The sequence below is a fragment of the Rhopalosiphum padi genome, chromosome 4 (genome assembly GCF_020882245.1).
Source record: "Rhopalosiphum padi isolate XX-2018 chromosome 4, ASM2088224v1, whole genome shotgun sequence".
NCBI lineage: Eukaryota > Metazoa > Arthropoda > Insecta > Hemiptera > Aphididae > Rhopalosiphum > Rhopalosiphum padi.
In genome coordinates, this window is record NC_083600.1 from 14,102,069 (window position 1) to 14,117,329 (window position 15,261).

Sequence of the window (15,261 nt, forward strand, 5' to 3'; positions counted from 1 at the left end):
GAGAAAAACCATAAAAAGTTAAGGGAAACGGGAATTCTATAACAAAATAAGTTTTTGATAAAATTAATTTTATATTTTTGGGGTGATTCGAAAACGAAAAAACTGAAAAAAATTAAAATTTTTACCGCATATAAATGTTAGTATTTCCGAAATTAATTAAAATGTTGGCTATTTAGTATTTTTGAGCTATTTATAGATATTTTAAATTTTAATTTTTTAAAAATTGCAAGATTAATCATGATTTGTTCATTTGCCAATTAAAAATTACCAAAAAGACATAGTCAAAATATAATTTTTGAGCATTTAATTTAATATAATGATAACATTCTTAAAATTTCAAAAAAATTCAAATCATTTTATAGTTGGAAATTCATAAATATTTTTATCTTTATATCTTAGATATGAAATTGAATACAAGATTCCACATAATTTTTTTTTATCTATAATACGAATATAAAAAAAGTTTACTGAAAAGTCACATTAATTTTTTATGATCATTTGAAATTCAAAATTTTATGACATTACAGGATATTTAAAACAATATGAATACATCGAAATGGCTGCTTTCAACAAGTCTCACCAGCATTTCAATAGTAAAAAAGGAATTTACTCAATAGTAAAAGTTAACATTTTTGAAATTATTATTTTATGACAAGTATAAACTATGTGGTTTCTGTGAACATATTCCAACCAAGTTTTTAAACTTACACGATACTCTTTTTATCACCAAATCAAAATTATAGAAAAGTGACCAGGTATACATTATTATAGCACTTTTTTAGTATGAATTATACATTTTTTTTTTACAAATAAATGGCACACCACACACGTGAATATGTGAGCTTAGTTTTGAAATATACACAAAACACAATAGTTTTTATCCCATAAAATGATGTAAAAATGACAGAGACATCAACAAGTATCGTTATCATACTTAGATGGTAAAAATTAGCTTTTTAGTAATTCATTTTCGCGAAAATAAAGCACGCCATTTCCGTGAACATTTAAACTTAGTTTTTATTTCACATAATAATCTGCTTTAAAATGTATTAAAATAATAAGCATCAAGATAACTACACGTAGTTAGACAAGTTTACGAAAAACATTACTGTAAATTCTGTGCTTATGCCTAACCTCAATCTAAAATACTATTATAACAATAGTGTAACACGGCGTGTCGTATATGCAATATAGGTGCATTGTTTCAATGACAGATAATAGTAAATTTTACTTTTAAGTTTTAACTGTTTTAAGTCCTAATATTATTTAATAATGTTCAATATAACATATAAAATACATGACGCGTATTTGTTTCACACTTATAATCAATTGTTACTTATATACTACAATAATAATATGCACATTTAATTATCGAATTTTATTGTTATCTACTGATTTTCTAATATACTTTAACGTATCTTAGATAATATTTAATCTGAGTATATTTGCAGTTCATTCACGTTTTTCAATTTAATTATCAATAAATTATTGATATACTAATATTACATATTACGTCAATTAAATATTTACATAATACAGTAGTATAAAATTTCAATATTTTAAAACATTCATTTCAAAATTAAATAATAAAGAAGTACGGTCTCTGGGCTATTCTCTGATCTCGTACTACCATTCGTATTGTTACTGTTATTAGTTGAGTATTATAGCTCTCCGGTTAACCATCGACTATCAAAATAAGTTTGTTATATATTCAATAACAGTAACAGACAACAGTTTTATGGTTTTAAAATGATAAGATAATTATATCGTATAACTTTTTTTTACATTACTTAAATTTATTATATTTGTGGTTTTCTGTATTTGAATGTTTGTTGCGGCTATGTTGGATGGAATGTTGTGATTTTTAAGGCCGTCGATATATTGGTAGAATTCTGTCAATATGATAATATGTATTGTAGGTATTACTGTTCGTTTATGCCAAAGGTTAAATAGGTGCCGAGGAAGTTTTTCATCGGTTTTAGGAACTTGTGCGTTATCCTCGTATGAACTATTTAGAGATGGTTAATTTGTTTTACGTTTTATTATTGTTAATTTAACAATACAATTTTTTTAAAGAATCATTCAATATTTCAGTTTAGTTCTTAAATAATTAAAAAACCCGTTTAAAACAGTAAAACACAATGGTTGTGTGCATGCAAATCACAATCACTTAGTATAGCATTCTATAAATAACATACATAGATACACCCACTACAAATGACCACGAGGGTAGCAATCAGACTCCCATTCGAAGTGTTATCACACTTATAGCTATCTAACTTAGAAACTAGTAATAGGTACTCAAATGCTTTAGGTATGTTAATTAAATGTTTTGTGAATTTTTAAGTACAAAATAATTTTAATTTATTAGTTTTAATTTGTTTATATTTTTTCCAGCGAATCGAAAAAAAGTTATCGTACTTATAGGTATCTTAAATTTTTAGCAACAATTTTATTTCAAATAAAGCAATTTTTACAAAATTACTTTTAAAAGTGAATGACATAAAGTAATATAAATAAACATTTTTAATTCTAATGGGATAAGGATTATATTTAAAATATTATAATATATATGTTAAATAAATAGATTTATCAATGTCAATAGGAATGCTTATCAACCAAATAAGTTTGCCTCCATCATGTGTGCATACCACTGTGACATGTTATTGTTCACATTGATTAATAATATTAGGAATGAATACAAAAACAATTGTGATGGATAGAAATTTGAAAAGATTGGAATGTTAAGTTTATTTATGAACTAATTGTATTTATTAAAAAAAATAAATGAAATATTAAAAATAATTTTCTAATTTTCAAATTAAAAAATAATATATTATGATAAAAATGTTGGATTATGCAAAAAAATTATTTAAATAAATATATTTAATGTATAAAATGAGTAATATTTTTGTATTACTGTTCATAAATAATACATCCAATACTGACAAAAAAAAACTTAAGTGAATTTAAAGTATAGGTATAGTATAAAATCGTATAAATTTAAATGTCTGCTATTATTTCCAAGTAAATAAAACAAGAATAGCAAATATTATTTAAATAAAATTAATATTGTTTTTAAAATGCACATATTTTATATTATATATTTGTTTATTGTTATAACATAATTGACACATATTAGAATAAATTTACTTAATAGATTATATTTATCTTGTAAATTCTTTTTTGAATAAATGACATGTACATTTAAACACTATATATATAATTCTTTTAAAATGGACATAATTAATAATTTATTTACAAAACGGTAATAAGTAAGTAGGTAGATAGGATTTCCGTGTTGTAACTTGTATAACAGTTGTATTCAAACATTGCATTTGTACAATTATATTTGTCTGCTGGAGAATATTAATTTACACTGAATGATGATTTTTGTAAAATAAAATAAAATTATACATTCCAACAAGTACATTTAAATACCAGTATCAATAAGAAAAAAATATTGCCAATATTTTCGTTGTCTTCATTATGGTTTTAAAAACCATCAAAAGTAATCTTTTCTCAACATATTTATAGGAATTTGATTTCAAAAGGTATACACATTATGCATAATACAATAACACAATATAATTGATTCACATTTTATATTTATTTTTGTTTTTATTTTATTTTTTACTTTCACCTAAAACTAAAATAGATACACAGGATTATTTCACAAAAAAAAGAAAAAAAAACATAATCATAGTAATAATAATAATAATAATAATAATAATAATGATAATAAAGAAAAAAAGGAAAAAGAGAATCCATCCGTTTGTAGCATTTTCATAGTTGTTAACTGAGATCTTAATAGAAATATGTAGAAATGAAAAAAAAAATATATATAATGAATATGTTTGTATACAGACTTAATCATTGTAATCATAAGATATATCAAATACAATACAATATTGAGTTGCTACAAAAATTAAAAACTAAGTCACTGAAATAATGGGATGGGTGAACACCATTCTGGTTTAATACAATTTTAAAGCGCAATTACATTAGCTATGGTACCTAATTGATAATGGGTCATAAAATACAATTCTTTTTAGTACAAAAAAAAATATATATATATATATTTATATTTATATATTTACCATATTATAATATATTTAAAATTATTTAGGTACTTTTTCTACTAAAGTACCTAAAACATACATCAGTCATTAAAATATAATATTGTTTTTCATCTCCTTTAATTAGGTAATACATCATAATATTATAATACACAACTAACACTATGATTTACTTAAACTATTTATTGATTTTTTTCATAAATTAGTACTGTATATTATATATTAATAAGGGTACCATAGCGAAAACTATCTTAAAAAATAATATTTTATATATAGGTGGGCATAGTTCATTTAGTGTAATGATTGGAAGTTTATTTATTTCATCAATACAATGATATATCGTAATTCATATAACAAAATGCATATATTATAATATTATACGCATAATTGTAATATTTTTCAATCAATCCTTAGATTAAATATAAATTATATATAACCTATGATCGATTATTTTCTTTTCTAATTGAGCAAAACCAAAAAAATATAAATTTATATTAAAATTAATATTTTAATATATATATATATATATTTATATATCAATATATATATATATATACATTTAAAATAACATCAGTTACAAAATAGAAACAATAAGTCGATTTTTCCAAACAAAATTAGGCCTAAAATTATTAGGTAACCTATTTTTGTACAATTGATTTTTTTTCATTTTTTTTTTTTTTGTTTTTTGTTTTTATTTTTTGATAATATATTTCTTTTAAAACTAAAAGATATTATTATGTACTTGGTCTTAAAAAATATACACAAGTATTCATAGTATAATACTTACATACTAACATCCTATACATTATTTTACATAATTTTAATTACAGTTATTAAAAAAATGTATTATTTCTATACCTAATAAGTAGGTAGCCTATAATTTATAAATAATAATAAAAGAAAAATAATTAACTTAGTGAACAGTTTACGGAAAAAAACACGCTTATGGTAGTTTAAAACTTTAAAATATTATAAACAAATTCAAAATATTTAAAGCTTAAAAAAAATACAACACAACAGTCTTGAGTTACAAAATAAATAAAAATAAAAATGATTTTTTTCTTTAGTTAAAATATATTGTATTGCTTTGGTGAACATTCGGGACCAATTTATCATTTTTTAATGACCTCAGAGATGAGGATTGATTTTTATTTTGTAACTACAACTGTTTATTCTAAGACTTAGGATACATATATTTAAAAATATAATATTCTAGTGTTTTTTCAGTATAATTTGTAAAATCACACACTTTGAATACAAATCACACAAAATCACGCAAAAATAATTTTAAAAACAAAAAATAACAAAAAAAAAAGTAATAGATTCTGATTGCACAAATACATATGGGTAACATACACTTAATATGCATACTTAACTGTAAATTGTAAATGCAAATGTAAAAAGTAAAATAATAAAAATAATAAATTTAATTTTAAATAAAACTTATACAAAAATGTACATTTATTTATTATTGTATTCGAAGCTTGAGAAAATGTAGGTCCTTGTTTTTATAACGCGTGTAGTTTCTTGGTATTTAGATAAACAAAACATTTTTTAATGACAAACAGTGTCGTTGGAACTTATATATTTGTCGATTAAAAAATAATTAAACATAGAGATAAGTATGCGAGACTAAAATTGCTAGGAATTTATAAAAGTGCCAAACAAACCAACATTATCCATAAAAGTCGTTATTACAAAATAAAAATAATTAAAAAATAAATAAACGTTATTTTTGAATAAAAACTTAAATGATATTGCTCGAGTTCGTTTGATCCAATCACAGTCAACAGTTATAGAAATAAATAGATAAAAAATTATATTTTTAAATATCATAAAAATCAATGGATTGTATAGAACAAAACAAAGTTCGCGATCTTCACTTTGTCACGGTCCAGTGATAGTCATAATAAACTACAGCGTACCGACGGTCCCCTCAGTACAAATACATAATAATAAATTATAGTCATGGAGATTTGTCACTGCGCGGTAATCATGATTTAACTGCAGCGTATGTATTCTATAATATTATGGTTAGAAGTAAATATCGGTTATTGTGAAATCCGCAGATCTGTACGATATGCGGCAATAAGTCAGATGAGGATTAACGTTGAACGTTGGTGGGAGGGTGAGTGCTCATGTTTCTCGATTTATCATATATTTTATACGTGTGTTAGCGGTTTAGCCGACAAATAAACGATTAAATATAGAAATAATACTAATAGTTATAAATACGAGAAGTAAACATTCGCGGTCGCAGTTTGTTTAAAATAATTCACAATGATATTAGATATTAATAATTAATAATAATTATAGTGGTAGTGATGATGGTGTAGTGTAGTGTGTTGGTGATTGTAGTTTTATAATTTTTTTTTTTTTTTTATAGTATAGGTAACTTCACCGATGATAACTTTTACTTCTTCTCATTCTTCTTCCTCTAATCGTTGTGTTTGGAACGCGGCGTTTGCGGTTCGTCCGGCCTTTTGTAGTGTTTGGGGCGAGGGGTAGCGGTTAGGTGCAATTACATAGCAGTATAATGTCGAACCGGAAGGGTCGTCGCGGTCGTCGTCATCGTCGTCGCCGTCGCCGTCGTGGTTGTGCGGTCTCGCGAATCGTGCGAAGTATATGAGAAATAGAAATAACAGGTCATATCATGAAAATACGACAATAACAACAACAACAACAACAACAAAAACAACAACAACAACAGCAACAACACACCACTTCGTCGTCGTCGACAACGGCAACGAGCGCGACGTACCCGCTGGTCACCGTAAAGCGCCCGACCGCCAACACTACCCCGCCGCCGCCGCACCGACAAGACGCGCGCGCGAGCACGGCGACGACCACATCATCTGCGGAAAGGCGTCGTCACCGCGCCGTGCCCTAGTCACCCGAACCGCTCTTTGACGAGGAACATGAGCTTCTTCTTGCCCTTGTACGCCAATTTCATGTTGTCGAGCAGTTGAGCGAACTGCGCGTGCCCGTCGTGCGCCAACATGAACGTGTCGCGCGCCTTGCCCAGGAACTCGATGAAGTCCGCGTAGTGGCGCGGCGATATGTGCGTCAGCCGCGAGTGTGTGGTGTTGACGTACGCTGCGACGGCCGCCTCCAGCAGGATGCGGAGCGGGGCCCGTTCGTAGGACAGGCCCTTCATCATGCCGCACCGGGACGACCCGCCACCGCCTCCGCCGCCGTTGTTCCGGTGATGGTGGTGATGGTGGTGATGGTGATGATGGTGGTGGTGTTTGCCTGTAGACAGAGAGCGATTTGCCGGATTAGATTTTACAATGTCATTGAAACGAACTGAGAAAAAACTAAAAAACTTATCGGATAGTGATGGTTAGGTGGGTGGAGCACTCGGCGTGCCGTTCGAGTGGTACGAAAACCTCGTTAAAATTAATATGTTAGCGTGAGATTCTAATGGGTTTCCGCCTTTGTAGGATGCGTCTAAATTTTAACTCGAAAAATGAAGTGTATCTGCACCTTTAAAGGTCGGAAATCGAGTATAGATGGCTACTTTGGAAAGGTCATTTGATACAAAGAAAGTATACGAGCAGGCGCTGTTCTAAACGACCTCTGTTCGGAATTGTTTTTTGAATTTATAATTGTTTATTCAAATGTTAATCATAACCGCTTTCCTGCGCCAAGTTATGTATAGGTATAGTTTTCAATTAATCTTAACGCGGTTGATTTATTATTTTTTTTACGACACGATTGGAATAATATTAATCAGTACAAGAGATAAACATCGTATTGATTTTATATTTAAATTGTTAGAATATACGTGTACTCGGTATTTTTTTACATAGAACAAAACGGAACGTTTAAACAAGAAAAGATATCTTAAAAGGCCACACTTCAGAAAGTAAAAATAACATTGTAACCAAAATTATCCAAACTCGTTTTGAGTCTGCTAAATAGAAACTTGGCATCTAAATATTGTTTCAATTAGTAAGATTGATTTAATTTGTTAAGCCAGTTGACTTAAATTTTTTATTGCAGATACGTTACGGCTGGCATACTTAAATGATGAGTTATTTGTATTCATAGTAATACCATGATTTAACGAACATATTTTTTAATTAAATTAAGTTTAGTAAAAGTTGTATTACGAATTCTATTTAAAATAAATAAATGTATATATATATATATATGTTTAATGGTTGTTTAAATTGAAATCCAAGCATAATAAACAGATTCGTTTGAAGAAGAAAAATGGCTGACAACTGGCCTCTAGTTAAATAGTTATTGTGTTCATTATTTATTTTAAAGATAGTTTAACTGAATTATTCATTTAGAAATTAGAATAAATATATAAGCTTAACAACACATAACAAATTTACGTACCTATTGAAAAATTTAATTTAAGACTTAATATACGACGTACCTAGTATTTTAAATGAGTTATTTAAATTGTTAAATTGTCGACTATAAGAGCCGACCGAAAAAACGTTTAGCTAAAATACGTCATTTCATTTGTAAACAATTTATTATTTTAAATTCAATAAATTCTGTTTCACAAATTTATCAATCGATTAAAAACGGTTCAATTTTAAGGTTTGATGCGCGAAAATTGTGTAGGGTATTATACATAAAAACATGTACAAGTATTATAATAATGTTATACGACGACAAGGTTCTTTCGTGGGGGCCGATTTTCGTCACATCCGAGGAAAGTTTACAAAGAGATCAAATAGATATTATAAAAAAAACCCGCATAGTGCTTACTGGTATCAGGTGGAGGCAGCGCGTGGGCACAAGTCATTCCGGGTGGCGTCATTGAACACCTGCGCAATATGTCGGATAGCACGGTGGCACACTGCACGTTCTTCACCAACAACGGGATCATGGTGGCCAATTCATTTTTGCCTAGAGAGTGGCTGAGCGCGCAGGCCCAGTGTATGTCGTTAATGGCTGGATGAGTGTCCTGAAAAAATAATAGGTCGTCACAATATGCTATAATTAAGTGTATATAATTGTTGTAAAAGCGTGAAATCAAAAACTTGTGGTAGAGTACGATTTACGTTTTGCTCTATAATTGATTGATAAATAAAAACTTAATTTCTGAGGAGCTATATGAGACTAAAGCGCTTATAGATACCATATGTGGTCACTTATAACCGAATAAATTGGTTGATGTGGTCACTTATGACCGAATCAATTGGTTGATTTCGATTAACACAACAAGCAGGTACTATATAAACTAGAATTTATGTAGTAAATCGAGTTTTTATTGGGTCTGGGAGGTGTTAGGATTATCTTATTCTTAAAATCTAAATTGTTCGTGAAAACGTACCTGGTTGTATGCCAAATGTACGTTCTTCATTGCGAGCATAGCGAGTTTGTACGCGCGGTTCGGGTATCCGCGGTGTTCCATGTAACGGGCGATCGTAAACAATTGTGATGATGTCATGATATGTGCCGCAGCATCCAATACTATCTGGTAAGCTGCTTCGAACGCAGTCGCGTCGTTCTCGCACAAAGTCAGAGCGTTTAGAGCGCAATTCGGAGGATCCTATAATAATGGTAATAATCATAATTAATAAATAATAATATGTAGATAGGAATAATATATATATTACACTGTATGAAATTGTAAATAATATATTTATATAAGGTGATTTTTTGTGAGAAAATTCAATAACATTTTTTCCTCTATAGTACATGATATATGCAGCGACGAAAATGTTATCTATGTAAATTAGTATGATATAAATTTAATAAATTAATTTGATTATTTTGAGTTTATTATTTGGGCTGAGAATTCAAAATCAAATTGTCATGTATTTAATTAATTTACACAGTCTGTGTATGAAATAAAATTAAGTTAAGTAATAACTAAAGGTGATTAGAAAAATTAAAATGAACTTGATTTCTTGAAGCTGCTCAACCGCTTTTACTTTGAGCCTTAGTAGTAGGTATAATTTTGTTTAAAAAGACATTCTTATAGTATAATACACAATATATAGACAATATTCTGGTTCAATTATATATATATGATTATATATGGTAGCCTATAAGTTTCAATACACATAATTTAATGTACAGTAGCCAGTAGGTATCCTTACTTTGGACGCGCATTGAAGTGCCAATGTACGAGCGTAGCTCGACAGTTTTTCTTGATGTTCAAACGACAGGTTTAATCGAAGCATTGTACTATGAGACATTATGGTCGTGGCGACTGGTCCTGTAAACACAAAAACATATACGGTCAGTAACAACGAATGAATCACACGTTATATGCGCATCCATGTACACAATAAACGAATATAATATATTTTATGTATATTATATATGCGCGCTTCAATATCACGGCATTCAAACTGATCATGTCATATTATTGTAGTATGACGTACCTGTGGCTTCGGTGGGCGTAAATAATTGAAACCAATTTTGCATAACGGAGGTGAGAGCATCCATGCCGACTTCTGTGGCGCACGTCACCAACCATCGGACCATTTCGCGTCTTCGCCAGTTCAACGAAGCCAACGTGATGCGCATTACCTTTGGAAATCACAAACAATCACACATTATAAGCAAACGAATTTAAACCAACATTATTAGTGTATATAATATACTGTAAATATCATACAGTATATATATTTTTATATACCATATACCGTGGCATTATAGTACTATACGGCTAATAGTTATAACCTTAGTTAAACGAAACAGAAAACACAACCCGCTGAAATCGAGGTGTTTCTTGTGCAAGAATTATTTTCTAAAATATACTTGACCAGTGGTTATACGCACTTGTAATCCGAGTTCGAAAGCGACGGTCAACAGCGGAGGATGTCTGGGCCCGTTCTCAGGCGTCGCAAAACGAAACGCATCTTGAGCCAATTTGAAGAGATGTGACGAGCTGTGTATGTGTCGTTGTGCAGATTCTAATACGGTTCTCAGTCGAAGTAATTCACCTGGAGGGGAAAACACAAAATACAGTTATTATTGTTTGAAGAGTTAACGGAAAATTCATAAGTATAACGATTGGAGACTTAAGTCAACATACCTTTGGCGGCGCTCAGCATGGTAGACGCCAACGTGCATTGTTGCGTTTCGATGTGACCTAATGTGAACCAACGCGGATAGCGGTTTAACATGACAGACGAAGGGTTACCATTCGGGTTATCAGAGTCTTCGTGGTCTTCCAGTATTGGTAATCTATACGAACACATTTTATATGTGGTTAAGTTAGTAATAATATTATATACATATATTTATATTTTAAAAACAATGACGTTGACGCGATCACACGTTTTCGTAGGGAATCAATATTGATTGTATGTATGTATGACCTCTATACCATAACCCCTCTTGTTTAACCGACAAAATATTTCGGCTGTATAAAAGTATATACATACGCACAAATCGTCCAAATTAAATTTAACAAAATTGGTGACAATTATATTAAAAATTCGTATGCCATTTTTTTTTAAATCGACATTTTTATGACTCTGTACAATGTAGGCACGTATATAATTATACTTTATCGAGACGAGTGGTCGGGAAATTCGCACACCGATAACGAGTATAACAACTGTATACCAGAGCCAAACAGTAAATAAACTGTTCAGTATATTGCCACAAATAATAAAATATTATAAACACTCACCTCATGGCCCGCAATCCGACTTCGTACGCTAAATCGGGATAATAGTCTAGAAGGGCGACGAACAAGAAACGGGCAAACGTATGCATGGGTATACTGTCTCTATGCACACCTAGGCCCAGGCCACTGGTCGGTCCGCCGTCTAGGAGGACGATGGCTTGCCGGCGCAGAACTCCCACCAGATTCGTGTCCATGTCCAACTCTTGTAGTTTGGCAATCAGTCTGTCTTCTTGTTTGCATGCCTTCTCCTATTGAATCAACAGAACGAAACAAAGATGTAATACAACTATATAATAGATATTTTATAAACAAGAGTATACACTTTGTAGCAGCTGCATAATGTGTGTAGTCGATTTCGCCGGTATCCCGATTATTTTATTTGTCACTTTTTTTCATTTACGTTTTACAAACGCACACCGACTACACGAAAATACCATTATTCGCGCGAGTATAACAAACGTGTGTGCGTGTGTAAATTGTTGGTTTAGACGTCGTTGACGAGTATAATTATTTATAAATGTATAAATACAATCTTTATTTGCATTTTTTTCACACCGGTTTCTAACTCAGCTCTGTGTACTTTATAATGCGTATATACAAAAGACATCGCTTAAACTACGCTGGCCACCAGATGACGTCTAACACAATACTTCAAACCGGCGAGGAAAAATTTAAAAATATATAATAATACATATACAAAGAAATGATTGATTCAAACATAGTATACAACAATATGAACCAAACACGTTGTACGCATATCATACGACGTTGAATACGAATAAATGTTTTTATTTAACGACAAAGAGCATCCGGTAAGGAATTGATATTTTATTCGGTTTTCAAATGGTATGAGGTGTGTCTACAGTTTTTGTAAACCGAAAAACGTTACTACTCTGTCGCCACTATACACACTGGAGACGCGACAAATCCTCTGCAATCCCAGGACATTTTTTTCTTTTGCAACGATTTTTTTTTCTCACCCCCAACATCTGCACTGGTTTTTTGACATCGGCATAATATATCTACACCCGATATTCTTTAAAAGAAGAAGAAGACAGGTCATTATTCTTATTCTGCTTTATATAGAGGCGTAATCATCCATAATTCAAGTTATTTTTTTTTTAATTTAGATAAAAGAAAATGAGTTATTATTACTATAATAGCTAATCTTAGAAACAACTGCATAGATTTCAATAAAAGTTATATCAATAAATTCTTTGACTCGGATAGTGTTTTTAGCTTCTTTCTACAACTTCTTCAAGTTTAGAAAGGGTGGTTCACACATGAATTTTGTTTTTGCTCACAAAATCGAATATTTTTTTTTTATACATAATATATAAATATAATATAGGGTTGTCATTGGTTACAGGAATAAAATTCACAACATAAAAATAGATAGATAAGTCGACCCCCTCCAACCTCTGTGGTTGTAAGATTTATTTTTATATTTGTTGTTTGTTATTCAAATATACAACAAAGGCATTGTCGTTATGTTTGTAGTTTCGAGACTCAAAAACTACTCAACCAATTATGACGAAAGTTTAGAAGATTGTTCTTAAAGATATCAGGAAAGTTGAAACTTAGTAGATTGGACCGTTCGAAAATGTACCACAGACTGATTCTTCATCTCACTCGAAATAGTTGATAAAGCGAGGTACTACATCAATGACGAATTGTCCGTAATATTATACTAGTACTGATGAGATATACTCCAATATAGCTGTATTTTATTTCGTTAATTTTTTCCCGGGTAAAGACAAGTTATACAGTTAGTATTATATTATAATAATGTCTTTCACTCACACACACACACGTATACATTTATGTAAAACAGTCCGTGGTATTTACCCGCGTATATAATTTAGCCCAATTAATGTGCGCTGTAGAGTGTATATATTATTCGTACATTTAATACACGAATTTAATTGTTAGCAAATAAATATGCGGACGAGATACCTAGTTATAAGATAAAAAAAAGTATTAAAAAAACCACCTTTGTAGTATACTACCTACAATATTCGAAACAAAATAATTGTACGTTTTACATCTAATAGTTTAATAACTACTCATATACAAGTAGGTAATAAATAATACTCAAGGTTGAACACACACATTATACCTACCTAGCTGTATATCTAATTTTAAGTTTCACAAGCAAAATTGTTTTTTCAATACGACTGTTGTATGAGCTAGCGACCTCGTTATTTTTCAATTCGTACAGCACTCACCCCTAAAATATGCATATAGGTCGTTTTTATGAGAAGCCATTTTTTTTAATTACGTCTACCACGATGGTGTTTCTTTTTCATTTCAAGAAACAAAAGTACAATCTCATAATAATAAATATTAATGTTAATGTTTGAAAATTAATTTTCATACGCGCCAAACTTTTAAATAGAAAATAATAAATAAATCATAATTATGCATGAAGATTGCTGTGACCTGGATTTATTGTCTGCGCGCACACGTAAAACATTTAATTATGAATTTCGGAATCAACCGTATTATTAAAAACTTCACCCTTTTATATATTATATTAAAATTAATGTATTTTTTTCCTTTTGGCGATTGTCATTAATAAATGATGAAGCTTCGTTATTGGAAAAAGGACGACTTCGATGTAACCCAAACGTGAGGGCACGAGAATTGATCGGAAAGTTTTTATTGCGTATAATTTTTTTATATTTTCGGAACGGATTTCAGGCGACACTCCAACAACAATACTCGCACAAAAACAGTATAATGTACGTCGCGTAAAAACACATTTCTCGCTGAATTTTATGTGTGTGCATTCTAGGTGGGTCAGGTGCGTACATACGACGTATACAGTACCGATGAGGAACGGAGACAGGTGTTGGTGTCCTGGTCGTTGGCGAGTATAAGTACCATATAATATTTTAGTGTATAACCTACAGGTACGAAAATATTATTACGGCGAATTAATGGGAATTATTTTTATAGGCGTTTGACAGGTTGTGAGCGGTGGCGGAAAAACAGGTTAACTACACGCAACGACGATAACGGGTTGACTTCCATTTATATTCGATTAATACATACACTAATACGTAGCTGGTCTAACTATGTCTAGTGTGAACGTGAATGCGAATAGAAATTAGGAAACAGAACGCGCGTTGTTTTTCACACTAAACAGTCGTGTAAATGACCAAAATCCCATACATCCCTTGTCCGAATGATAATATGGTATCTTTAACATAATATATAGCGGACTTTCGCCGATTTAAAAAATAATAATTATTATAATAGCAATAATATCTAGAACTCTTAAACGGTCGTGCGGCGTCTCTAAACGACTATTATACACGCGCGTTACATTCGTTGCGTAACGACTTATGATATTATTATATACATATACGCACGAGCAAACGTCGTATATACACACACGCACGAATTTATACGTGCGTACGATATTAATCAAGCAATAATCGTATATACAGTCCAAGCGAATTTATTTTGTTGACCTCATAACGAAACCATAATATTATATATCACCCGTAAAACCGGCCTAGAGCCGTGAACTTTGAAACCTGTTCATGGGCGCGCGCACGC

At 30.6% G+C, this 15,261-nt stretch overlaps 1 protein-coding gene across 1 annotated transcript in view; it reads right to left on the reverse strand.

Annotated features, from left to right (window-relative positions):
* Positions 1-3,588: 3,588 nt before the first annotated feature.
* Positions 3,589-15,261, reverse strand: part of LOC132930641 (zinc finger SWIM domain-containing protein 6-like) — a 56,955-nt gene continuing 45,282 nt past the window's right edge. The window contains exons 9-16 of the mRNA XM_060996621.1: positions 11,698-11,942; positions 11,095-11,246; positions 10,839-11,002; positions 10,439-10,586; positions 10,151-10,269; positions 9,379-9,597; positions 8,811-9,009; positions 3,589-7,331 (exon numbers count right to left, since the gene is read on the reverse strand). Coding sequence (XP_060852604.1) covers positions 6,970-7,331; positions 8,811-9,009; positions 9,379-9,597; positions 10,151-10,269; positions 10,439-10,586; positions 10,839-11,002; positions 11,095-11,246; positions 11,698-11,942 — 1,608 coding nt within the window. The 3' untranslated portion in view covers positions 3,589-6,969. The remainder of the gene's footprint in view (positions 7,332-8,810; positions 9,010-9,378; positions 9,598-10,150; positions 10,270-10,438; positions 10,587-10,838; positions 11,003-11,094; positions 11,247-11,697; positions 11,943-15,261) is intronic.